The 25,350-nt window shown below is 32.1% G+C and overlaps 4 protein-coding genes across 5 annotated transcripts in view; 3 read left to right on the plus strand and 1 right to left on the minus strand.

Annotated features, from left to right (window-relative positions):
* Positions 1-20,307, plus strand: part of LOC125844882 (inositol monophosphatase 3) — a 113,890-nt gene extending 93,583 nt beyond the window's left edge. Inside the window, exons 2-13 of one of the 2 annotated variants that reach the window (XM_049524242.1) lie at positions 15,833-15,860; positions 15,975-16,030; positions 16,473-16,523; positions 17,246-17,326; positions 17,440-17,543; positions 17,636-17,720; positions 18,278-18,332; positions 18,429-18,472; positions 19,148-19,216; positions 19,306-19,406; positions 19,483-19,539; positions 19,963-20,307. In XM_049524242.1, the coding sequence (XP_049380199.1) occupies positions 15,848-15,860; positions 15,975-16,030; positions 16,473-16,523; positions 17,246-17,326; positions 17,440-17,543; positions 17,636-17,720; positions 18,278-18,332; positions 18,429-18,472; positions 19,148-19,216; positions 19,306-19,406; positions 19,483-19,539; positions 19,963-20,053 (807 nt within the window). In that variant the 5' untranslated portion in view covers positions 15,833-15,847 and the 3' untranslated portion in view covers positions 20,054-20,307. Of the gene's footprint in view, positions 1-15,832; positions 15,861-15,972; positions 16,031-16,472; positions 16,524-17,245; positions 17,327-17,439; positions 17,544-17,635; positions 17,721-18,277; positions 18,333-18,428; positions 18,473-19,147; positions 19,217-19,305; positions 19,407-19,482; positions 19,540-19,962 lie in introns of both variants that reach the window. The other variant, XM_049524241.1, reaches the window with a different exon arrangement.
* Positions 2,412-2,980, plus strand: LOC125844890 (cysteine proteinase inhibitor 1-like). Its single transcript, XM_049524251.1, has one exon. The coding sequence runs from the start codon at positions 2,478-2,480 to the stop codon at positions 2,838-2,840; it is 363 nt and encodes a 120-aa protein (XP_049380208.1). The 5' UTR covers positions 2,412-2,477; the 3' UTR covers positions 2,841-2,980.
* LOC125844881 (putative MO25-like protein At5g47540) lies at positions 7,814-14,643 on the plus strand. Its single transcript, XM_049524240.1, has 11 exons — positions 7,814-8,368; positions 9,549-9,710; positions 9,980-10,098; positions 10,734-10,808; positions 11,062-11,155; positions 11,511-11,570; positions 12,098-12,166; positions 13,495-13,593; positions 14,039-14,083; positions 14,179-14,281; positions 14,375-14,643. Exons 1-11 carry the CDS (start codon positions 8,249-8,251, stop codon positions 14,449-14,451), a joined length of 1,023 nt encoding a protein of 340 aa, XP_049380197.1. The 5' UTR covers positions 7,814-8,248; the 3' UTR covers positions 14,452-14,643.
* Positions 20,308-21,203: 896 nt separating the features above from the next.
* LOC125844475 (cytochrome b561 and DOMON domain-containing protein At5g47530) lies at positions 21,204-23,158 on the minus strand. The gene is made up of 3 exons (XM_049523786.1): positions 22,479-23,158; positions 22,023-22,271; positions 21,204-21,655 (listed from the first exon to the last, which is right to left on the minus strand). Exons 1-3 carry the CDS (start codon positions 23,094-23,096, stop codon positions 21,311-21,313), a joined length of 1,212 nt encoding a protein of 403 aa, XP_049379743.1. The 5' UTR covers positions 23,097-23,158; the 3' UTR covers positions 21,204-21,310.
* Positions 23,159-25,350: the final 2,192 nt, after the last annotated feature.

Raw genomic sequence — 25,350 nt, forward strand, 5'->3', positions numbered from 1 at the left:
AGATCCTAAAGTGGTGGACATAGCAAAATTTGCAGTAAATAGTGAAAATATCATATCACCAGATGTTCAATTAAGACTTGAGAGTGTGTTGAATGGAAGATTTCGAGTTGATAACAATGGTACCACTTATGAATTGACAATTGTTGCTATAGATTTCGATGAAGAGAGTGAATATAAAACGATTGTTTTTGAAAATTCTAAAGATAATGTTAGAAAACTCATTTCCATCACTTGGATAAAACGTAAAGGTATCAACAATTAGATATTATTTGAAGAATATATTTTTCGAATAAACAACTCAAAGTTAGCATTTTATTTTATGTTACTTATATACTATTTTGTCTATGTTAATTATGTGTAATTGAATTTTCCCTTTTTTTTCATGATATCCATAAACCATCTTAAAATCATGTATGTATAAATACACTGGATACATGTATTTGGGATACCAGATATAGCGAGAGAGGAGAGTGAGATAAGAGAGAGGTGAGAGGGCTAGATACATGCGAATATACTTGTATATATTGTATCTATATCAATTACACCTAATTTTGACCCACATGAATTTAGACGTATCTGGACGTGCCATATAAATGTATCCGAAGTCTAAAATCAAGTAAGATCCATAATATTGCAAACTAGCGTGAATCAAAATAATAAGCTCCTAAACTAGTGGAATTTCGATAAGTAACCCTAAATTTTAAGCCCAAACAATTGAGAATCCACGAACATAGGCCCAACTAGATGTTTCAATATATTCTTATTAGTTTACAAAAATCTCAATATTTATTACATAATCTCCTATAAAGGAAAACAATAAAAACAAATAAGATTATAATCTCCTACTTGCTACATTCTTAAATGCAATAAATTCAGTAAACGGTTTCACTCTATCGGATTCTCAAGTGATAACTTTTACAAAATTTGTAGCAAATAAACTATAGAAAGTTATTGGATTCGTTTGATCGTGTATCAAATACTTTAGCTTTGTCCCCGTCACTTGATGATTGGGAGCATGTAAGAGATACAAATGATCCTAAAGGAATCGACATTGCAGAATTTACAGTAAATGCGGAAAACAAAAAAATAAAGCAATGCCTATGAATTTTTGGAAGTGACGGATGGAAAATATAAAATTGTTAATGATGACATTATTTATAGTCTAGATATTGTTGGCACAAAATTCGATGAATTATATGATTTTACGGTGGTTTTTTACAAAAATCGTAAGAATAATGTTAAAAAACTCATTTCCTTTATCGACCATCTCTTGCTATAGAGTTAAATGTATGAGTATTTAAAAGTATCTATTATTCAAAAAATATATATATAAATAACTCAAATTTAGCATTACATTTTGTGTTACTTTCTTGCCCTTTGTCTTCCTAATTGTTTATATGCTTCTAAGTTCTGACCAAATTTGCTTTCAATTAGTAACAAATTCTTCTTAAAAGAAAAAAGTCTTTCAATTTCAATTCTTTATTCTTGTTACTCTTTCAATAGTAGTAATTGCTTCAATCTTGGGCCATGGTGTTGCAGCAAATGATGGCCCAAGCCCACTTGGTGATTGGTAGCCCATTAAGGACCCAAAAATTGATGAAAAATGGAGAATTTAGATGTTTTAAATAATAATAATAATAATAATAATAATAATAATAATTAAAAATAAAACAGACAATGAGGAAACACTTCTCCTTTATCTGATATCCAAATTAATCGGACCAACAAAAATTTAGATGTTTTTTAATAATAATAATTAAAAAAAAAAAAAGAGAAAGAGAGAATCTAGATAAATTCGCTGCAACAAGTTCGACTAGAATAATGTTGATAGGAGAAGTCAATCCCAATGGTTGTTACCCATGCTATTGTATTGTATTATTAGTTTAAATATAATATTTATTTTGATTGTTACGTAAATTTTACTGTATTGTATCGTTTAAATTCATTGATAGGTAACGATGAAAAAACTTATTTTGTGTAACGACTAATTTAGTGTGATTGCATCAGTCTTTACTTATTATTTAATAATTGATCTATTTTATCTTTTATCCTACTTTTTCTATAGTAACTTTGTCTCCATCCTCTACTTTCTCTTGTAAGATTATCATTCAAATTGTGTATGTGTGACAATATGTAACGATGAAGAACAATACAAACTATCCAAATATTATATTTATTAAAACAATACAATACAATACATTATGAAATAATACGTAATAATCATCCAAATAAAGTGTTAATATTCTTATTCTTTTTCTCCTTTTTTTTATGAGATACCATCTACTGCACGGTCCTTAAACGTAACAACAATACTTCCATGACAATAATTTAAAACTTTAGTGAATATGAATATATGACTGTCGGTTCTCCACTTTACCTAACACTTTCCTTTAAATAAGTGCAGCCATTAAATTACAAAACCCCACTTTTCTCTTGAATTTTTCTTCATTTTTCATTCTCAAAAATAAAAATAAAAAATGACCATCAAATTATTTTCTGTTTTCTCCTTGACTCTGTCAATTATCTTAATTTCTTCAATTTTCTTCTATTTCTCCGCCGCATTGGGTGGTGCAGTTGGTGGTTGGACCCCGTTAAATGACGTAAATACCCCTGAAGTGGTTGCGATAGGACAATTCGCGGTGAATGAGCACAATAAAGAGGCAGGGACAAAATTGGAATTTCAAAGTATTACTAAAGGAGAAAGTCAAGTCGTTGCCGGAATAAATTATCGACTTGTAATTAACGCTAAAGATGGAGGTCATGTTCGTAAATATTTGGTGGTTGTATGGGATAAGCCATGGGAGAAAATTAAGAAACTTACTTCCTTCAAACAAATGTAAGTGTTGGTTATGAATTATGATTAAGGATTTTGAGTCAGTGGATTCAAAATAAACGTCATGTTATAATAATATATGTGTTATGTTTTAATGTTTTTGTATATGTATGTATTGTTGAGATATGTATTTGGTTATATAAATTTAAGATCTTGAGTTAGTGGATTCAGAATAAACGTGATTTTATGTGTATATATATCTATTAATGTTTTTGTATATATATATATTGTTCGAGATATGTATTAGTTATAAATTAGGTGAATTTAAGATCTTGAGTATGTGGATTTAGAATAAATATGATCAATGTGAGCATGGTATGATATGTATACATTTGTATGTGTGATATGTATTATGAGGATTCCTTCTAATATTGACTAGTTTTACGCTGGCGTTAGAGCGAAAATTTCCTCCTCTTGGATAAAAGCAATTATCTAGAACATATTTTGATGTTTTTGTACTGTATATGTATATATTTTTTGAGATTTGTATCATGAGGATTCGTTATGAAATTGGATCATTTCACGTTGAGTTTAATTAAGCCTACTAGAACTTCTCCTTCCTTTATCCAAACAACTATTTCAGTTGGAATCGCAAAACTTATCTTAAATTTGTGGAGAATAAACATTATCAACGTGATCTTATGATATATGTATACGTTTTTAACGTTTTTGTATATGTTGTTCAAGATCTATATATGTATTGTGAGGATTAATCATGTTATTAGTTACTTTTGTACTGTTTTCCAGCCGATTATTGCAATGTGTCCTCTTTTGTATATGTATCGTAAACTTTAGTCGTACGTTTACTGTCAACCTACTGCATTTTTTCTATACTTTAACTGAACGGAAGCAATAAATTCAGTTGAATCCATCCTAAATCCACGGAGAAAAAAATGCTAACTAGTCAATTTGTAGGGTTATTTGTTTGAATTTTCTGGTAATTAAGAAATATGGTGTTTGCTTATCTGTTTTGTTTTGGACAAAGTTTTCAATTTGGAGTCTAAATCGACATTGAGTCAGTTGGACGTTATTGTTGACTTGTCAATCACTCAACATAAAATAGAAGCATTGCAAGTTTAGCTAGCAGAAAAGAAAAGGTTTATGACTAAAAAAAACTATTTTTTTTTCTCTCGAGAAAATCATATCTTAGCTATCTAGTATTTCTTTTGCGTATCTAAATTATCTTAAAATATATCTTGATGATGAATTGACCAACTATTTGTTCCTAATAGATAGACACGTGTAGATCAACTCAATATCGAGGTGTGTTTTAATACAAAAAAAAAGAAGGTGATAATTTAGATATGTAATGAAACAATGGATAGTTGAGAAATAAAATTCACAAAAATGTGAGAATTTAGATATATTTTTACCATCAACTCTACAAAAGAAAGTATTAAAGTGAGATTAAATGGGACTATGATATCCAGAAAAGCAGATTTTATAAAGTTAAGATCAACAATGTCAAATTTATGAAATGGAAATAAGTCGAACAATGCAACTTAGGGATCTTTATTCATCTTGTTGTTGATTAGAGATGACAAATATCTCGTCAAATTAGTCAAGATAAATGCAAACTGGCCTGAACAACACCATTGATAATGATTAAAAAAGGCATTACAAGAAACACAAAGCAAAGTCAATATTCGATAGCATATCCTCACTAGAAAAGTTAGTAGCCAGATGACAATGCAATAAATCTAAGGACTTTTCTAGCTAATTTAGTTGAAAAGGACCTCTTTCATTTTAATTTCAAATTCAAAGATTGTAATAATGAAATGAAAGAAAAAAGATGGATTGATTAAATAGATGTGTTTGGAGATAGGTGGTTATAAGGCCCAAAATGAGTGGCCAAACTCTAGAGTATTCATGTGACCTTCAAGCAAGTGGGCTCAAAAACTCCATATACCTCCACTCTCTTCTTTTCATTTAATCATTCAGTGTTCAGAATTCATTGATTCGATTAATTTAAATTTAAATGTTACAAAAATGTTGTTATGAGGAGGTTTAGTGCTTCCGGCCACCACGAAGGATTATAGTGGATGAATAAGATCATTTCACTTTTATATAATTAAAAATTTGATTCCGAGCCTTGAGTATGAAAAAAATCTTAGTAGAGAACATTTTTCTTCTAATAGACCTTCTGTGACACAAATTTAGACTAGTCAAGGGGCCCAATAGAGTTATCGAACATAACATAGAACAAAACCCTTCGTTCTGGAGCCATGATAGGTTTTGAATGACCTTCCTCTCTCTATAGGTTGAGCTTTCTTTTCAGCCCTCTCACTTAAAAACACGACTTTATTTGTCATAATTTTATTTGTAGAACTCGAATTCAAAACCTTCGACAAGAAAGAAAAAGGAGATATGCACAGACTTGATGTAAAGCAAAGGAATGGTGGGATGGGAATAGACACAACTGTTCTTGATTAAAAGGACATTTATATTGGATATCCCCATACACTTCCATTTTATTCTTTTAAAGAATTTAATAGAGTGAAATGGAAAGTTCCAAGTGGTGATATAGGAAAACAGCATTATCACACAATAATATTAAATAGCATCTTTAAAAAATGTAAGGTAAAGTTTACATTTAATAGATTCTTATGGTTCGACTCTGTTCTAAATTTGCAGGATAAAGTTGCGTTTAATAGATCCTTATGGTTCGACTCTGTTGTAAATTTCACAAATAGCAAAAATTTAGCCTATCATGTTATTCTTTTCAAGCTAATTAAAAAAAGAGAGTAGAAAATTGAGTTTTCTAAATCACGGTCATGATAATCTTAGAAATGTCAATATTTTGAAAATGGTTGTATGGAATTCTAAAAGTCTATGTTGATTTTTTATTTTGAAGTTTTGAATCTGCCTCAAAAAATAGAATAGTAGGATTCACGTATATACACATTACTTTATCTATATTTTATTTTTGAAATTACATCAAATATGTTATTATTATTTTGCCAATTTTACAAGTGGAAGAAACTAGAGTTTTTTCTAGAAGCTCTGTTAATTTGTCGAAAGAGATTTTTTCTTTTCAAAGCTGCTTGAGAAAAAAATAAACAAACGTGAAATTTTTTAAACAAACAAAAGCTTAAATACTTTGTATATTATTTTAAGATTTTGTGTCCCTTGAGATGTTCAAAAGAAACCACGTCTCAAAACAATTTAGTAAAAAAAAATGATACTAGTTGACTTGTGAAAAAAATAATAATCTTTAAGGATCCTAGTAATTATAGATTATTATAGCTTTGCGATTCCATTTGATTTTTCTATACGCACATACTTTTCTTTTTAAAAATAAGAATCAAAATCGAATATTAGATTAATACCTTTCTTAATTATCTGATATTCAAAATTCATGACACTTAACTATTTTAGATTTATCATAACTCACACGTCTACTAAAAAGAAGCACTCTCTCGTATTACAATTTTTTATTATTAAAGTTCAAAGTCGTTATCCCAAGTTAATACTTATCAATTATAGATATTTTTAATAAAAAAATTCATAAGTTCTCAACGTGCCATCTTTTAGGATAATCAGTTGAAAAAATGTTGATAATGACTTGCACAAATTTTATATATGATCGTTGAAACACTACAATTGTTAAACATTAATACATTGTAATGGTCATAAATTGGCCCCATCTTTTAAGCTGTTTTTTTAATTATAATTATTATATTTTATTTTAATGAAATCAACTTTTTTCCTTTTTCTTCTCTTTTTATAGTTATTATCGCTTTAAAATTCTGTACAAACTTGAAAATTAAAAGGACACAATTAAATATCAAGTAATTAAGTAGTAGTACCAACATACCAACATGTATTGCCTACACTTTTAATATGAGGTTTCGAATTTTTGAGTTTCTAGAAATTAACAATTTTTATTAAGAGTGTGACTCTCAAAATATATTTTACAATACGTGAATTCAAATTTAATCGAAATCTAATAAAAATTATCGGACACAAGATGAGAGGTTAAAAAAAGGCAAATAGTAATAGTAAATTTGGTTGCTATAATGTTTTAGAATTAAAGATTTCTAAGTAGTGTACATAGTTAGGGAGACTGAAATTAATAAATGGTAATTTACGATATTTACCATAATCACCAAAAATTATATAGTATATTCCATTTCATAAGTATATGACAAGTTCATTTATCTTGAACTTCCAACTTTATTCTCTGATCAACATATTTTTGATGAGTATATATTTCCTTTTTTTCATTTTTTCGATATCTCAATTAATTCCTTATATATTATCTTTGCATTAAATTCACCTAAGATTAGGCGTCAAGCGTCTGTAATTAATTTTTTAGGTTTGCCGTCTGAGAATGTAATCATGAGAAACTATCAAACTAGGATATCACATAAGCAAAGGTAACTTCTGTTTGAGCGCGAAATAAATAAAATTCAAAGAAAAAAAATCATATTTAAAACTCAAATGAAGTAAATTAAAAATAAATATCATGTCAATTTAATTAATTATATAAAAAAATACTTACCAGACCAATACAATATTCAACCGCGAGTATACAATATTAATATTAGTTAGATGTATTAAAAGAAAACATACCAAGAGTTACAATGAGAAATATAATACTACTAACAAACATATTCAATATAATTTCATCAAATAAGATTTGAAAAAAGTAAAGTATATACAAATCATATTTCTATCTTAAAAATAGAAATATGATTTCAACATACCTTTATAATATATTTAGTATGATCTCATCAAATTATAAGATTGAAAAAAGAAAAAGATAAAGTCTATACAAATCATATTTCTATCTTAAAAATAGAGATATGATTTCCACATACCTTAATAACATACTTAGTATGATCTTATCAAATAAGATCCGAAAAAAGATAAAGTATATACAAATCATATTTCTATCAAAGTAGAGATACAATTTCAATTAAAATCCAAAACAATCACGAAAAAGAAAGTAATATAAAATAAAAGTAGAAGAAATAGTTAGCACAGTAGTTTAACAAGAATTTGGGCATAGGAGAAAACTACAAATACTTGTAGACAATTTGTACTACCCACCATAGATCGAATCAAGATCAACAGCTAATTTCATCTTCTCCAATCCAAATTCGATAACCTCACAAAAATTTACAGCAAATCTTGGAGAAAGAATGAAACCCCATGAAAAATAGTGAAGTATTGAAGAAGTTTGAAAGAAATCTAACAGTGTGTAGAGAATTCAACATTTGGGGAAGTGGGTGTGATTGAAAATCAAGCAAAATAGGAATTTGTTTTTCAGGACCGAAAGGGGGCGGCGGCAAAAGCTCTGAACCACAACCAATTGTGGTTCAGAGGTTGTCGTCCCCAATTCAAGCAGTAACAGCAGCTGCTGCTTCGTCGTTTAGGGAGAATAGTTTTGGTGCTGGTGATAGTACGAAGATGAAGGGTTTATTTAAGTCTAAGCCCAAGACTCCTGCTGACCTTGTTCGTCAGACCCGTGAACTTCTTATGTATGTTGAACGGGTTAATGATACTCGTGAAGGCAAACGAGAAGAAAAGGTTTGAAATTTTTCAGTCTTTAGTTCATGATTGATTGTTACATTGTCTAATTTTGTTAGTTTAGAAATTGGCTTAGTTTGTGAATTAGTGAGCTGAAAGGGTACCTTCCCCAGAGTATCTTGTTATTGTTGTTGTTGTAATTGAGCAGAAATGGATATAGAGGATCATGTAGTGATCTCAACTAATTTGGTTTGAGACTGAGGTTGATTGATTTGGTTAATTTGTTTGAGTGAATGCTATTGAATTAGCTTGTTTTATGAGATTCTTATGGATTGAGCGGTTTTGACACTCGGTGAAAAGCAAACGAGAAGAAAAGGTTTGATTTTTATCTTTTGCACAATTCTTACCTTGTCTTATCTTGTATGGAAAGGAAAATGGGAACTGAATAGAGCAAAGTATACAAGGAATTATATGGTTTTGAGGTATAGTTGATGATAGATTGATTGATTGTTGGAGTGAGTCTTTTTGAAGTGGCTTAGTTTGTGATTAAGTGATGTGGATTTAGTGGAATGGATATAGAGGATTCATATAGCCGAGCTCAATGAATTTGGTTTCGGACTGAAGTCGATTGATTTGGTTCAATTTGTTTGAATCAATGCTTTTGAATTATCTTGTTTTGTGGAATTTTTCAGAAATGGGATGGCTTTAGTTGGTCCAATTTGGATCTAGTTCATTTGCTTGTGATCAAAATGTAATTTTTAATTTTGTAGATTGCTAAACAACAACGGAATTGGCAGATAAGTGCAGTGGATTGATTTGGTTCAATTTGTTTGAATGGACCTTTTTGAAGATTGCTTTGTGATTTTTTGAGTAATGCAATAGCTTTAGTTAGCACAATTTGGATCCCCGTCATTTGCTTGTTAACAAAATTATATTTTATTATGTGGAACGCTAATTGCTAAGCAAAGAGCGAAGTGGTGGATAAGTTCTTTCTAGTGATATGCAGTAGAGTTGATTTGTTTTCTACGTTCTGGAATATTGTGATTGAATCAACAGTGAATCAGTGACAATGCCACTATTTTGAATGTTGCTGATATAGATTCTTAATAATTTGGGATATATATGTGATAGTGCTGTTATATGAAATATTATTTTGTTTGATTATGTTTAGCATCGTGTTTGTTATGCACTTTTTTTTAATGAAGTTGTACACGTTTTATTCTTAAATGTATATTTGCAGATGATGGAGTTAAGCAAGTCAATCCGGGAATTGAAGATTATTCTTTATGGGAATGGTGAATCCGAACCCCTCGCTGAGGCTTGTGCTCAGTTGACCCTAGAATTCTTCAAAGAGAACACGCTTCGGCTAATAATTAATTGTCTTCCCAATTTGAATTTAGAGGTAAGTTAACATCTTCTATGAGTTCAGAAAGTTGCTTACGGTCAGATTGTCTCTCTCTTGTCACGTGAGGTCGTGAACGGGGTCTTATTTATGTTTTTTTGTTGCTTTTTTTGGAGAGAGTATGATCTGCTTTCTGTTCTTCAATCATTTTGATGGTTCTACTACATTATTGGGTCATTTTGAATTGGACTTTCACTTCTGTTAAGCCTGTTATCTTTGTTCTTGTATTTTCCTTATTTTCCTATTATAATGATGTTTCTATTTCACAGACCCGCAAAGATGCTACTCAAGTAGTAGCAAATCTGCAGAGACAGCAGGTTCAGTCACGGCTGATTGCTTGTGATTACTTGGAAGCAAACATTGATCTGATGGACAAATTAATATTAGGGTAAGCTACAGTACATAAGATATCCAAAATCTGGTGACTTGCTAGTATGATGCTTTGTCCTGTCAAATTTTTCATGTTTACTAGTTTTCCATATTCTTTAAATTTTTCTTACCTTTACTTTCTGACAGATGTTTCTAATCTGTATCCATGTGAAAGCTAAGTCAGATATTTTGGATGAAAGAAACCATTTTTAGATATAGACTTTTAGACTAGAAGTGCTTGTTTTCCTTGTACCGATAAAAAATACGTTCTTGTATTCCTTATACTTTATTGTGTTCTGTGTCTAATCCGTGTTGTCAGGATTTTCTTTTGCTTGAAACACTCCCCTTTTTGGTCCTCTAGAAACATCAGCTCTACACCATGACAAACTCGAGATTAAATTGAGATTAAGCAGACCTTATTTTCTTTATTAGTCCAAATGATAGTATTTACTTGACCTTTATAATGTTATCTGTGTGGCTAGTCAAATTTTATCACATAAATGGGATGAGGTAATACTTTTCGACTGCATTTTCGCAAGCATTTTTTCAGAACTTAATTTTTGCGGCGCAAAAGATGTTTCTGGAGATTCCTGTTGCTCATCTCCGGTTTGTATGTTTGCTGACTTCTGATGATCCTTTTCCCATGTCATCTAGATATGAGAATACAGAAATGGCTTTGCATTATGGTGCAATGTTGAGGGAGTGCATTCGCCACCAGAGTGTTGCAAGGTAAACCACCTGAACCTATTTGATGGTTTTTTTTTGTCTTTTAGTAAATTGTCTAGAATTTTTTTTCTTTGCTTCTTTCAAGTTTATTGGTGTAAGGGGATATATTTATCTGACTTGCTGGTGACATAATTAGTTTCTTTGAAATCTCTTTCTAGTCCCTGATTATGTCTTGGATAGAAACATAAAAAAGTAGCTTCATGCTATTGAATGGGTCCTTTTTTCTGATAACTTGTATTTGCTCTTTGGTTTTTAGGTATGTCTTGGAGTCTGAGCATATGAAGAAGTTTTTCGATTATATTCAGCTGCCAAATTTTGACATTGCTGCTGATGCTGCTGCCACCTTTAAGGTTAAATGCTCTTGATCATGATTCTGGAATGATTATCACTGTCTGCTTCTCCTTTGCCTATCACACGTCATTAAGCTGGCGGAAAAAGCAGAAAGTGAAGCCTTTTTGCTACTTTAAATTAGAAATAATTCAATAAGAAGTAAATGAATTAGTTTCATGAGAATTCATTCACCATTGCTGTCATCTATATTTATAGGAGAAAGTTATTTTATGGAATGGGGTGATTTGTTTCTCCTAGAAGCAAGCACTTGTTGGCAAAGTGGCTCTGGAAATATATAGCTTTTCCTATTCTGTAAGAACTAGCTAATCATTACTACTGTGACGTTATCCTTATCAGCTTGTAATTCTTGATCAGGAACTCTTGACAAGGCACAAATCAACAGTAGCTGAATTTCTTTCGAAGAATTATGACTGGGTAATGAAAGTTAATTATTTGGACAAGTGTTTGTATTGAATGTGTGCAAGAATATTGTTTAAACCATATATTATTTCTTTCGAAGAATTATGCTGCTTGTGGCTTTATTTTTGTTAATGTACATAATGCTCTCAAGCTACTTCTTCAATACTAGTTCTGTTTACACTACTAAGTTCTTGTTATGATTGCGTGATTGTGAAGTCATCTTTTTCGTTCTCGAGTGTTTCGTGGCCAATGTGTTAACCCCATGGGCACTAGGCAGTAGTATTATAATTTTGAATTTGGGGACCTTATTTCTGTTGCTCCTATTGTCTATTGCATGACGGGGTGAAAATGTAAAGGATCAATTGAATCCCCCCCCGCCCCCCCCCAAAAAAAAAACTGTTGTTTATTTGCATTTGTAGGATAGTGAGGTGATATCTGCTGTTTCCAGTCTTGTTATTCGCTTGCTTTATGAATGACTTGTTAGTTGTTCTGGAAAATAGATTGTTGTTAACTCATACACCATCTTGTGGTTCTGGTTTCAGTTTTTCACAGAGTATAACTCAAAGCTACTCGAGTCTAGTAACTACATCACCAGAAGACAAGCTGTCAAGGTAAGGGATTTGTCCCCTCTTTGATGTGGAAATATTCGGTTGAATAGTATGGTTCTGGTAATTCTGGCATGAGTTTTGTTTCTTTGGAATCTCACACATTTTGCAAAGAATCCAAGTGTAAATTTGGAACGTTACATTATGAATCATTAATGTACAAAGTGCTTTCTTTTGTTAAATTTCTCCAGATCTTACACAAGTGATGTTTTGCTGACTTGAATGCTGATCATCTTGTGGAAGAATTTTTCTCTTTTCCTTTTGCACCTCTTTAGAAAATACTAGTAGTGTTATCAAAAGCAAAAAATGCCAAAAAGCTCTAAGGTTCATTGGAGCTTTAAGTGCAAAGCACAAATAAAGTGTGGGCTTTAATGAAAAAAGGTGCAAAGGGAGAAAAAAATACAAATATATATGTTTAGTCCACGGCTAATAATTATAAGCATGAATGACAAATATATGAACAAAGAAATTGAAAAAAATTACGATATAGTGAAATATCAATTGTTTTGTGTCACCTCTAGAGGCTCATTAGAAAGGGAAAATTTGTATTAGAACCTTGATGACGACATTGAAGCGCACATTAAACGAGGCAAAACGCTCAACACGTTTTTAGTCTCATTATAGAGCTTAGTGTGCCTTTGACAACACTGATACATAGTAATGTTAAGAAGAAAATAGGAGGAAGTTGTAATCTGTACAAGGCACACCAGATATTCTGAGGTGGAAACACCGTAGGGACGGAATGTTACTGTTAAGGATTTAAGTCTGTCTACAAGATGGTATCATCAGCCATTTCCGTGAACTAAAGGCTTTTGAAGATTATATATAAAGCTATGAATAACCAAAAAAGTCACAAAGAAGGAAAATTTTTATTTTTGTTAATTGTTGCTGCACTGTTTGTGGCGATGCTGTGAAGTTCATTTCTAGATCCATGTGGATTAAACTGGGTTATGTCAATGTTTGTAAACAACCCTCTCTTATGCTAGTTAGGCGGGAGGGTGAAAAAGATAGTAGAACCATATGGAATGTCATTCCTGCACGTATATTTTGGGTTATTATTAATGAAAGGTATGTGAGATTCTGTGAAGGAAAAGCTGAACCATTACATAGGCTTAAATATGGATGCTGGTCTTTTTTGGCTTTTTCATGTCGCACTAAATATAAATTGCTTAGAAACTTTAATTGTCTTCCTCATATTCGAATGCTTGAATTCTATCATATGCAGAAAATGGCTTATTAAATGTACATATTTTAGCACTTTCACAATGTTGTTGGAGGAATAAAAAACTCTAAAACATGTTAAATCTTTAAAATTATCTGCTTTGTTGTTGCAGCTCTTGGCAGATATGTTGTTGGACCGCTCAAATTCTGCTGTGATGACACGTTATGTTAGCTCAAGAAACAACTTGAGGATTCTCATGAATCTGCTCAGGGTATTGATCACCTTCCTTCGTGCTCACTATCACTGTTTGTTTTTTCTTTCCTCGTGTGTCTTTCCATGTGTCTGTTCTTTTGGTTTACTTTCATTTGCTTTATATTCTCTAGGGGCTTTACTATGCTTCTCAATATACCCTTTCTGTGGTTGCTAGTTTAGGGTCAGACATGAATAAATGAGTGGATAATGCGGCATTGATTTAAATTTGGACGTTTTGACATGAATTGCTACAAGAATTGGTCAAAATCAAACCTATGTGTATATATATTACAGACTATGACTCTGATTTTCTTGGCTCTGTACTTGTTAATATGGGGAAGAGGCTTTTTCTTCCGTCACTTCAGCTGACTTGAAAAGCCTAACATCGACGAGTAGTTTTCAAATGTTCTTTATTAGTATTGCTCTAATCATCTGATATTGATTGCTGAGTTTCTCTTTGGCAGGAGTCAAGCAAGAGTATCCAGATAGAAGCATTTCATGTCTTCAAGGTACCCTTCTTGTTTCGACATGGTTTCATGTATATGCTCATTAATTTACTCCATTTATCAAATGCTTTTGTCTCTAACCTTTTAAAGCTTTACAGCTATTTGCGGCAAATCACAACAAGCCTCCCGATATTGTTAGCATCCTTGTAGCAAACAGAAACAAACTTCTTCGCCTCTTTGCTGATTTTAAGACTGAAAAAGGTACGAAAACACAATCGAAATGAAAAGAACACCCCATGTCGTGTGAAAGCATGATGAAATCGTTGTCCTTACTCGTCTTTTTGTTGTGTGCAGAGGATGAGCAGTTTGAGGCTGACAAAGCGCAAGTTGTCAAAGAAATTGCAGCCCTTGAACCGAAGGAAAACAAATAAATCGCAGTCGAGGAACGCGCAACAGTGTGTCATTTTTTTTGAGTTGTTGAGCTCTGCTGTATGTTTAATACAAAAAATGGTGTTTTCTCCACTGAACAATAATTTGATTGAATCTTTTGTCAGTGCCATTTCTGGTCTTTTCACGTTCACATTACTGAATATAAAGTGTGTCTCAATTGTTTCTCCATTTAAGTCCTCTGTCAACTCACTTTCAAGACGAAATACTTATGGACATCTTCAACAGGTTACATGTGCGGTCTCTTCTTTGATTGAAGATTCAAAGGTGTTTCAAAATTTTGGGAAACATTGATTTCCAATCCTTACTTTATAAGAAGCATCTTTGTATTTATTCTACTTTTTATATACTGATGATGATGAAGTAGTAGTTTACGAAAGATTATGGTGTGAAGGAATCTTGAAAAGTATTGTTTATACTATAGTTATTCCATTGATTCGTACGTCCAGTGGACCATTTGTATCATTGCCTCAAAGTGGTGAGGACCATTTGCTCTCATCCTGGAATTGCTTCAATTACTGTTTAGTAATATTAAAACAATAATTTATATTTGGCAAACATTCAAAATTATTTATAGAAAAACCTATGTATTCCTCTTTTAGAAAAACAATTTCTGCTATTAATTTAATACATTGATCGAAGCATTATTTTTCATTATCGTTCTAATATTTATTTATTTATATTAATAAGTAGAAGTTCCTCCCTTGTTTGCTTCGAAACTCAAAGGTTTTAGAAGCAGACAAAGAAGAAACCATTTTTGTTATGCACTATGTACCCATATGTAATATTTTAATATCTAATGCTAACAGTAATGTATCCACGTTTAATATATTTGATGAATATTATATAAATATATAAAAAATTGTCTATTACCCAAAAAAAAAAAAAGTGCACAAGCACTAAGCTACTTTAAACCAAAAACAAAAATAAAATAAAATAAGCATATACTCTCACGTTGCATAGGCATATTCCACGTCTGTTATTGCTTTTACCAAACTGCCCTTCACTTGTATTTTCTGGGATTCTTTTAATGAATAAAAAAAATTAAAGTATGAAAATCAAAACATTTAATTATTTCTTGTAATTTAGGGTGCTACTCGATAATTTAATAGTTCCAGCATACCAAAAGGAACTAATAAACACTTCAAATTATAGCATTTTATTTAAACATGAATTAAATAAATATCGAATTCGAGATCGATTTGATTTTTGAATTATTGAGTATTTGAGGTCCAACAAATTTTGTCTATAGATAATTGTGGTATATATATAATATGCTTTCATGTGCTACGTGAGGTAAATATATTACTCCTATATATATTCACATCAAATTATCCCTTTTTCTTCTTCTCACTTAATTAAAATATATTTATTTTTAAGATGGCGCAAAATGGTAGAGCCCTTATTTCTGTTTAGAATGTTTTACCCATATAATTATTAATCCTATTATTAAGAATTTGCATTATAATTGTTTGATTTTTATAATGTGATTGTTTGAATTTTTGAGGTTCAGTTGAAGAGTTTCTTGATGTTGCAGTTGAAGCTGCTAAAAAAGCTGGAGAGGTAGATCTAATTTGACCCAATTTATTCTTTTTTTTTGAATAATTTTAGCTACTTACATTGTAAAGATTCAATTTTTAGCTTGAGTAATTAAAAAAGATTCAATTTTTAGCTTGAATAATCAAAATAGATTCAATTTTTAGCTTGAGTAATTAAAAATAGATTCAATTTTTAGCCTGAACAATCAAAAAAAAGATTCAATTTTTAACTTGAATTATCAAAAAAGATTCAAATTTTAGCTTGAACAATCAAAAAAGATTCAATTTTTAGCTTGAACAATCAAAAAAGATTTAATTTTTAGCTTGAATAATTAAAAAAAAGATTCAATTTTAAGCTTGAATAATCATAAAAGATTCAATTTTTAGCTTGAGCAATCAAAAAAGATTCAATTTTTAGCTTTTAAGTTTTTCTTCATTTTATTGTTTTGTATTCATGTGTTTTGCAGATAATTCGCCAAGGATTCTACAAGACTAAGCATGTGGAGCACAAAGGAGTGGTTAGTGCCTGATTAGTTTTTGCCTTGGCCTATGTTGTTCAGACTCTTCAAAAATGTTAACGGGCGAGTGTTAGGTCCTTCGGAGGATCTTACACAGTTTAAACATCATTTTTAGAGAGTGTGAGACTCTCCAAAAAAGGTTGCAGAACCTGTGTTAGATCTTCCAAAAATGCATTGCTTTTGGAGGTTCTGGACACGTGTCTGGCGACATTTTTGAAGAGTCTGAGCAACATAGTGTTTGGATTTTCCTTGTAAACAAATGCTTTCTGTCCTTCTGTGATCTTCATGAAGAGCTATTATTGCTTAATTTGCTAGTCAGTTCTTGCTTATATGAAGACCAATTTTAGATATTAAGATTCTACGTAGAGAATGAACCATGTTTATGGCTTGAGTTTGAGCATCTATGCTTTATTATCCTGAAGGAACTAGTTAAGAATGAGTTGTTTCTTGCGTAAAGCTAATCATCTGTTTTGTTTTTGGCCAAAAAATGTGAAATTTAGTTGATTGTTTTCTTTCTGCTGACTTAGAAATCCGAATTTCGTGAGGCCAACTCTTAGGACCAACCGCAGCCTCCGGAACTAGGGGATTGTGCCTTCCCCTCTACCCTTCTCCATTTAATCTGGCTTAGTTCGCTTGACGCAGCTATCTTGATTGTTTCTGTCTCTTGTTTTAATCTATGGGTCTTTTTATACAATTAAATCTCTGTTATTCATCCAATGTAGGTGGATTTAGTCACAGAGACTGATAAGGCATGTGAAGATCTCATTTTTAATCATCTCAAGCAACGTTTCCCCAGCCATAAGGTTCGTTTTCAGATCTTGTATCCTTAGTTCCATCATTTTATTAGCTGCATCATGAAAAGATTGTACTGATCTGTTTCTGGCTCTTTGCTGCATGCAATATCTGTCCACTTCAGTTCATTGGTGAAGAAACAACTGCTGCTTGTGGAAATTTTGAGCTGACTGATGAACCAACTTGGATAGTTGATCCACTTGACGGAACCACTAACTTTGTGCACGGGTAATCTTAATTTTCTCCATATTTTGATAGAACTGTTTTATATGATCCATGAACTGCTAAAGCTGATCGTTGTGAAACTTGATTGACTTCAGGTTCCCTTTTGTCTGTGTATCAATCGGTCTCACAATTGAGAAGAAACCAACAGTTGGTGTTGTTTACAACCCAATTATCGATGAGGTAAGATATCTCAATCAACAATGCTTCAATTCCAAATTAGTTGAGTTCCGCTGCATGAACCCTTTACACCCATTTCCTTATAGTTAGGTCCAATTCATTCTAATACTAAATCGTTTATCTTTTAGAACAAAAAAGAGATACTCTATAAACTACAAGGTTCTCTAGATTCCGTGCTTGCCCCTTCACAAACATTCAAGTCTCTAACCAAAATAAAATATTCCTAAGAGTTTAACAACAACTAACCTTTATTTCCAACTAGTTCGTTTTTCCTATATGGATCTTTCATTTGCATGCACCTCGACTAATTCCATGGGATATCTGCCACCTCCCACTTCCCACCAACAATAGGTACCGTTATCTACCAAGGCAAGAACAAATGAAAAGAAACCACCTAGTGTTATGTCTCTGCTGGAATTTAAACCTGAGACCTCATGGTGCTCAACCCACTTGATTGACCATTAGGCCACACCTTTGGGTGCTTATTCGTTTTATTTATATTGTTTCTGGCTGAATTGATGATTCAAGTTAGTAAGAAGATTTTTGCTTTTGAAATGCAGCTTTTCACCGCAATTGATGGAAAAGGTGCTTTTCTCAACGGGAAGCCTATCAAAGGTATTGTTGCATATTGGTTATGGTGTAGTTTTCACAACATCATGCTTAAACCTAATGATCTCTAACAAATCTTCTTCCTTGTTTTAATACCTGCAGTATCTTCACAGTCTGAACTCGTGAAGGCTCTTCTTGCTACAGAGGTACTTGACCTTCCTTTATTTGTTTTGCTTAATGATAGCATCTCCTAATTATTGAATACAATTGCAACCCTGCTGAAATCTTTCAATGAAATGCGACACACGAAGAGCTACTTCAGTTTATCTGTTCTGCTGTAACTATGGTTCGTAAGAACTTGAAATTTAAAATGTTTTCACAATGTTCATCAACTACAATTAATTGAACTTCCATCTTGGTTTATGTAAACTCGGAAGCAGCATATAATTGGTGAAGTATACCTTCGATTATTTTGCTTCAAGCAAGACTGCCCGTCCTGAGTTCTACAAAGATGTGAATAGGATAAACCAGTTCGATTAAATGAATACGGAAACCAGGTTCTGTTGTTTGTCCAATTCGCGGAACTTGCGTATTCTTAGCCAATATATTTGTCTTCCCTGCAAATTTCTAGCAGCCTCCTATTATATTGAAAGTCTTACTTCCTTGTAAGTTGTCATATGACACTCGGCAATAGTTGTTGCAGAGCATTATGGTTATGTTATGGTGAAGTATAAAAGATTTGTTTTCCTTGCGACATTTTATTTGGAAAATTTGTTATAAACCTAGGTGGATTTATGCCTATCTATGTGCTGGTTCACTTATTCTGTTTATCTCTTCGGTATACAAGGAGAAGTTACTGACATTTTATTTTACTGGAGCAGGCTGGAACAAAACGGGATAAGTTAACTGTAGATGCTACAACAGGGAGAATCAATAGCTTGCTTTTCAAGGTTACACAACACCTACCAAGACATCCAAGTTTTCAGTTAAAAATATGTTCCGACAATTAAAAAAAATTGGTTTGATCTTTATATTACAGGTTAGGTCCCTTCGAATGTGTGGTTCTTGTGCATTAAATCTCTGTGGAGTGGCGTGTGGAAGGCTTGATCTCTTCTACGAACTTGAATTTGGTGGCCCTTGGTAAGGCTTATAAATTCTTTTCTATCTTGTAAGCTGTAACATTCAACATATTGGTGACGTTTGTGTCTATGTATAGGGATGTGGCAGGTGGTGCTGTGATAGTGAAAGAAGCTGGAGGCTTCGTGTTTGATCCGTGAGTAACATACTTTATTCTTCATGAAATTTTCCAAATAATGAAAAGTAGTATGAGGGTTAAGTTTTCATGTTCTATTAGAGGGGGCAAAAGTATCTTTCTCATTTAGATGTAAATGATGGTTTCTAGAGTCGAAAGAATGTGCTCTTGACGAGCTACAATGTCCGGTGATTTCGGAAACTGTTCAAGATTGTTTTCACATTGAAAAAGAAGTAAAGTTTCGTATCCTGAGAAAAAGAGTGATCTAGTTATTCAATCACATATTTAGGTTTTACACCTATTTGTAATGGAATATATGTAGTGTACTCATATAGCCGACTCCAATTGTTTTAGGATAGAGGCAAAGTCGATTAATGGATTCATTAGTATAGAAATAGATCATTAGTTTGATATCTCTGATGTGTAATAATTTTTCTTCTTCAGATCTGGTTCAGAATTTGACCTCACAGCTCGACGAGTAGCTGCTACAAACGCTCATCTCAAGGACACATTTATCAAGGCCTTGAATGAATAAGAATGAGAAGCATGGAGTGGAAAGAAGATACCTCCACAACCGATCATCTTTCATTATTGAACTACTCTAGTTCTGACCTCCTTTTCAGGATTCAAGCATTATTTAGCCTAGCAGTGATCAAATCATGCCATTTACAGATGATTTTTAATTAACTAGGCAAGTCTACTGTACTATCCTTTTTCAATATTCAAAAATCCGATGATGGTATATAATTGATTTTTTAGTGTAAGAAGATTCATTGAAGACCGTTTTCCGTCAAAAGACATCGATTTGTTTGATGGAAAGGGACTTCAATGATAATAAAAGGACGTATTTGGTTCTATATTATAAAAAGCTTCATGCAAGGCCCGTTTCATTTGTTTGACAGAAAGGGACTTCAATGATATCTGTCTTTTGCCTCACTCCTTAAGCTTTCATGATTTCGGATTGAAGTTACTTTTTGCATACATTTTGAATTGTTTATGTTTTAGAGTGTGAACCTCCAAATTACGATCAATTCATACCGCAGATTCAGGCCACAAGACTCGTGTTCTGGCTACTCAATTTTACTAGTAGTTTATTTTAAAAGCTTTATTGGTCCCTACTTGTGATGTCTTTAACAGTAGCTGTTTGAGCCTCAAAAGTAATCTCGAACCATTGTTGAGTTAAACATGTGATGTGTCATTTGAGAATCTGAGATGAGATTGATAATTAATTAATTCTTTAATGGTAAGGACTCTACTAGTATTTCCTTTTTTCTTTATCTTTCTAGTCAATATTGTGAAGTGAGCTGAATAGGAGGAAGAGACAAAGTGTAGTGGTGAGAGCGCAGTTCGTGATCTGTGAGCTAGACATACGTCACAGGTTCAAACACTTCCGCAGACATAAGCCTAGTATCTAAGTGGAGTATGGAAGAGAGAAGAACTCGTTTTCATCGAGTTTTTCAAACCATGCATAACTGACCCTAGAAAATGATACTAACATTGGGTCTAATGCAACTGAAATAGGAGAATGACTAAGTCTAGAGGTAAGAGCACAGTACTTGATGTGTAGGCAAGACATACGTCACAGTTCAAATCCTTTCATTTAGTAGAGGGAAGAACCCATTTTTCATCGAGTTTATCAAACCATGCATCACTGACCTAGAGAACAAGAGAAACACCGAGGAACATACAAAGAAAGGAAAGAACACTCTGCTATATATAAAGTACATAAGGAGGAATGACATACATATGTAAATATCAACAACAAATTCAAGAAAATAAAATTTTCAGTAATCTAAACTCTGTAATGTGTCCTATTTGTTCCATTTTCAGGACCATTATACCAATTTGATTCATGAAGACCTTGTGGATTCTTCTCAACAGTATTACTAACAGACTTGTTCCTTTTTATAACCACACACCATGTGATAACTTCCAATAATGCAGCAATGATTCCTAGACCAACTAGAGTTGCAATATAATATGTTTCCCATTTCTTCTGAGGTTTCAAGATGTTTAAACCTTTGAATATGTTAATGATTCCAAGAACAACAATTGAGTAACCAACTGCTCTGTGGTAAATGTTCCAGTAGATCCTGTGCTTGTGATCCCTTTTTGGCCTTAGAAGCATAGCAGAAGCCTGTAACCAAAAGACATACTTCAAAAATATGTTCTCTGATGTTTGGTTGGTTTGTGAAAAATATTTTTTCAGATAAGTTATAGATTAGATACTAACAACAATATTAGTAAATCGGAGAGTGTTTTGCTCTATGTTGCTTAGACTCTTCAAAAATGTTGTGGCACTCGTGTCTGCACTACTTTTGGAGGATCTGACACACACCCATCCGCATCTTTAAAGAGTCCAAGCAACATAGCTTATGTTCTAACCACCAAACACTGGAAAATGACTACCTCAGGGAAAATGTTTTCTTGAAAAATGACTTTCATCGTACCAAACAGATAAGAAGTATTGAAGTGATACTGAAATAGAAGAATGATTAGAGTACCTGGAGGGTGGCTAGAGAAAAGAGGACAATGCCAATGATTCTATGGGCAGTAAATTGAATACCATTAGATTCACTCCCTAATTGGAGACCAGTAGCCCAGCCAGCAACACCAATAACATAAGCTGTGATTTGCCAAATAGAGTGTAGGTAAAACCATGCAGGGTCTGAAAACACCTTTAAGTACCTTGCAAACATGACCCCTATAGGCATCATGATTCCCCAACTCACTGCATTTAGCAATCCATGAAGCTGAAAAAATAAATCCATTGTAAGTAACTTTTTCAGTTAGTTTTAGTACAAGGGCAGCTCGAAGTACAAAGCATCCCGTGTTCACTTAGGGTGTGGGGAAGGATCATACTCTAGCCTACCCTGACACAACGACTCAAACTCGTGACCTATAGGTCTCACAGAGACAAGTTTACTGTTGTGAAAATTAGAACGGATGAATTGGCTTACATTTCTCTTGTTAAATTGCGAGCTTGCTTTTGTTGAAGTAGTTCCAGATTGTCCAGAAAGAAGTCTGAGAGCTCCAGCAGATTGAGTATTAACACCAGAAGTATCATGCATTGCTGGTGAATCTCCTGAAAGTGGACCTTCTTGCCATACTTGATTCAAAATTGTAGAGTTAAAATCCTCAAGTTTTAAAGTAGCAAAAATAGTGATTTCATTATTAATATAAGTAGCTGATAAATCAGACACATTAAAACTCAAATCCCCTTGTTGTAATTGTGTTTGATAACTTGTAATAGGTGATGTATAAACACTCATTTTTCCATCTGATTTTTGATATGCCACAAGTGCTTGTGAACCAACCATGCCTTGTGAAGTTGGATTTATAGCCCATGCTACCCATCTTGTGGAGGCAATCTTAGTGTGTCGATAGGCGATTTTCGCAGTTTTTGTAGAAGGATTGTAATTCCAATGAAGGAATGAGTTTAAATATGGAAGATCACTACATGAAGTGAATGACATTTGGTTGTTGCTTGTGAAGTTGTAGTTTGTGCATGATTGTGCATAAGTTGATGGCACAAACAGAGTAAACAGAACACATGAAATCAAGAAAACACTTGACATTTTCAAGAAAGTAATAAGGATTCTTGAATACTATGTTGTTGTGATGTTTGGAGAAATGGAATTTTAAGTGTAAATATATAAAGGGGAAGTGGGGTTAAGGTTAGTTAGATAGTTTGGCTTGTAAGGTTTCTATATTATTTAGTAGAGGGTGGGGTGGGGGGGTGGGGGGGCTAGGGTACTTGTCAAAGTGATGTTTATCAATTGACTTTGTTTCAACAACTAATTCCCTTTATTTCACACCTGCACATGTCTAACATTCAACTATAATTGCAGTAAACTTGATATTTTCATTAAAGTAAGGTGAAGAAAAGGATAATTAAATTTTAAAATAAATGAAAGAATCTTTACAAGAAGAATAAATTTGTTTTAGAAGTACAAAAAGTTGCTAATGACTTCTTTTCACCTTCTTACATAAACTGTTCTTCAAATAAACGATCGATTCAGTCTTTCATAGAAGATATATATTTTGGTTATATTTCATCTATTCAGCAAGTTCAATATTTTGAATTACCTTACTTCTATTTTGATTCGACATTAAAAGTATATATCATGAATATCTAGTTAGATGGGATGGAGTGAAACTATTAGTATTATTATAACAACTTATTTGCTCTTTAGATACCTTTCTTGATGAAGTAGGATAGTAATTAGAGCAAAATTGTGTATAACTAAGTNATTTCATGAATATATACATTTAAGTCACCTTCTTATGGGATATTTTGTACCCCTACCTACACACTACTCTTTCAGAATATTTTTATACTATCAATCAAATAATACATTTACCTTTTAATAATAAATCAATAAATTGTGAAACATTAATGTGAAGTTCATGAATCTGTCTGGCCCTTAGTGTAGTTTATCTTTTACTATATAATTATATGCACTTATCCCATTAATTTTAAATTTTTTAGTAATTCTTTTAATTTTCATCCATTAGAAAACTTTTCATGTACTCTATTAAGTTTTATATAATACACATAATATTTTTGGAAAAAGTATAGGATGCAGTTCCAATTGATTTGCACAGTAATTTAGATAAGTGTATTGTTATTCAAATTATATCATATAATTGAAAGCTAGAGATTCTTCTAGCCAATTGCAGATTTGAGGCAGCAATAAGTGAAGCAGTTCTTGTTAAATAACCAATTTGTGGTAGTTTACCTCCCAGGTGATGTTGATTAATTAGTTAAAATTGTTGTGTCTTTATGTTGTTAATCTTTAATTTGTGTTACACTTTAATATGTAATTGCATGGATTACTATAGAAAAAAAGTGTTATAGATGAGATTATATACTTTAGAGGTTTAATCCAAAATTTGAAGTTATTTGTCTAATGCGGTGTTGTAATGCATGAAACACATTGATTTTAATAGCTTGTCATGTTACATTTGATATTATATATATACACACACAATTTTACTAATTATTTGTGTTAAATTTAAAGATGAAATGACTCAGAAGTTTAAATCAGACAAAAGGTAATCTTCCCTTTCAAAATTCATATAACTCATTGCACATTTAATCTAATATTTTTTAAAAAAAAATAAAATTACTTAGCTTGAAATACACGTGCAAGGCACATGTTCGAAAACTAGTTTTAAAATAAATGAAAGAATCTTTCAATAAGAAAAAATTTGTTTTAGAAGTACAAAAAGTTGCTAATGACTTCTTTTCACCTTCTTACATAAACATAATTGTTCTTCAAATAAACGATCGATTCAGTCTTTCATAGAAGATATATATTTTGGTTATATTTCATCTATTCAGCAAGTTCAATATTTTGAATTACCTTACTTCTATTTTGATTCGACATTAAAAGTATATATCATGAATATCTAGTTAGATGGGATGGAGTGAAACTATTAGTATTATTATAACAACTTATTTGCTCTTTAGATACCTTTCTTGATGAAGTAGGATAGTAATTAGAGCAAAATTGTGTATAACTAAGATAAAGTCAAAAATAATTATATGGCTAATTATTGGAAAGCTTAACCACTTTCTTCATTCTTTAATAAACAAGACAAAAATCATACAGTAAAAACACTAATAAAGCTCATTGATTATTCAACTTTTAGACTTAACCACTTCATTATATTAACCACTTATTTTGTACTCTTTTTAACAAATTGAATATTTAATTTAAGTGGATTTGGGATATAACATAACTAGTTGGGTTAGGTGCATGATAATACCCAAGTGAGACACAGTTAGGTCAAACCAAACTCCAACCCCCTCACCCCCCACCCCCC

The sequence above is a fragment of the Solanum stenotomum genome, chromosome 11, assembly GCF_019186545.1.
Source record: "Solanum stenotomum isolate F172 chromosome 11, ASM1918654v1, whole genome shotgun sequence".
Taxonomy (NCBI): domain Eukaryota; kingdom Viridiplantae; phylum Streptophyta; class Magnoliopsida; order Solanales; family Solanaceae; genus Solanum; species Solanum stenotomum.

What these genes read in the sequence shown, in the direction of transcription:
- LOC125844890 (XM_049524251.1), top strand. Translation starts at nt 2,478, where the DNA reads ATGACCATCAAATTATTTTCTGTTTTCTCCTTGACTCTGTCAATTATC.
- LOC125844475 (XM_049523786.1), bottom strand. Translation starts at nt 23,096, where the DNA reads ATGTCAAGTGTTTTCTTGATTTCATGTGTTCTGTTTACTCTGTTTGTG. An exon ending in CGCAATTTAACAAGAGAAAT is followed by an intron (nt 22,272 to 22,478) that starts GTAAGCCAATTC and finishes TTATTTTTTCAG; the next exon opens with CTTCATGGATTGCTAAATGC. An exon ending in TTTCTCTAGCCACCCTCCAG is followed by an intron (nt 21,656 to 22,022) that starts GTACTCTAATCA and finishes TTTTGGTTACAG; the next exon opens with GCTTCTGCTATGCTTCTAAG.
- LOC125844881 (XM_049524240.1), top strand. Translation starts at nt 8,249, where the DNA reads ATGAAGGGTTTATTTAAGTCTAAGCCCAAGACTCCTGCTGACCTTGTT. An exon ending in ATGGACAAATTAATATTAGG is followed by an intron (nt 10,099 to 10,733) that starts GTAAGCTACAGT and finishes CATGTCATCTAG; the next exon opens with ATATGAGAATACAGAAATGG. An exon ending in TTCTCATGAATCTGCTCAGG is followed by an intron (nt 13,594 to 14,038) that starts GTATTGATCACC and finishes TCTCTTTGGCAG; the next exon opens with GAGTCAAGCAAGAGTATCCA.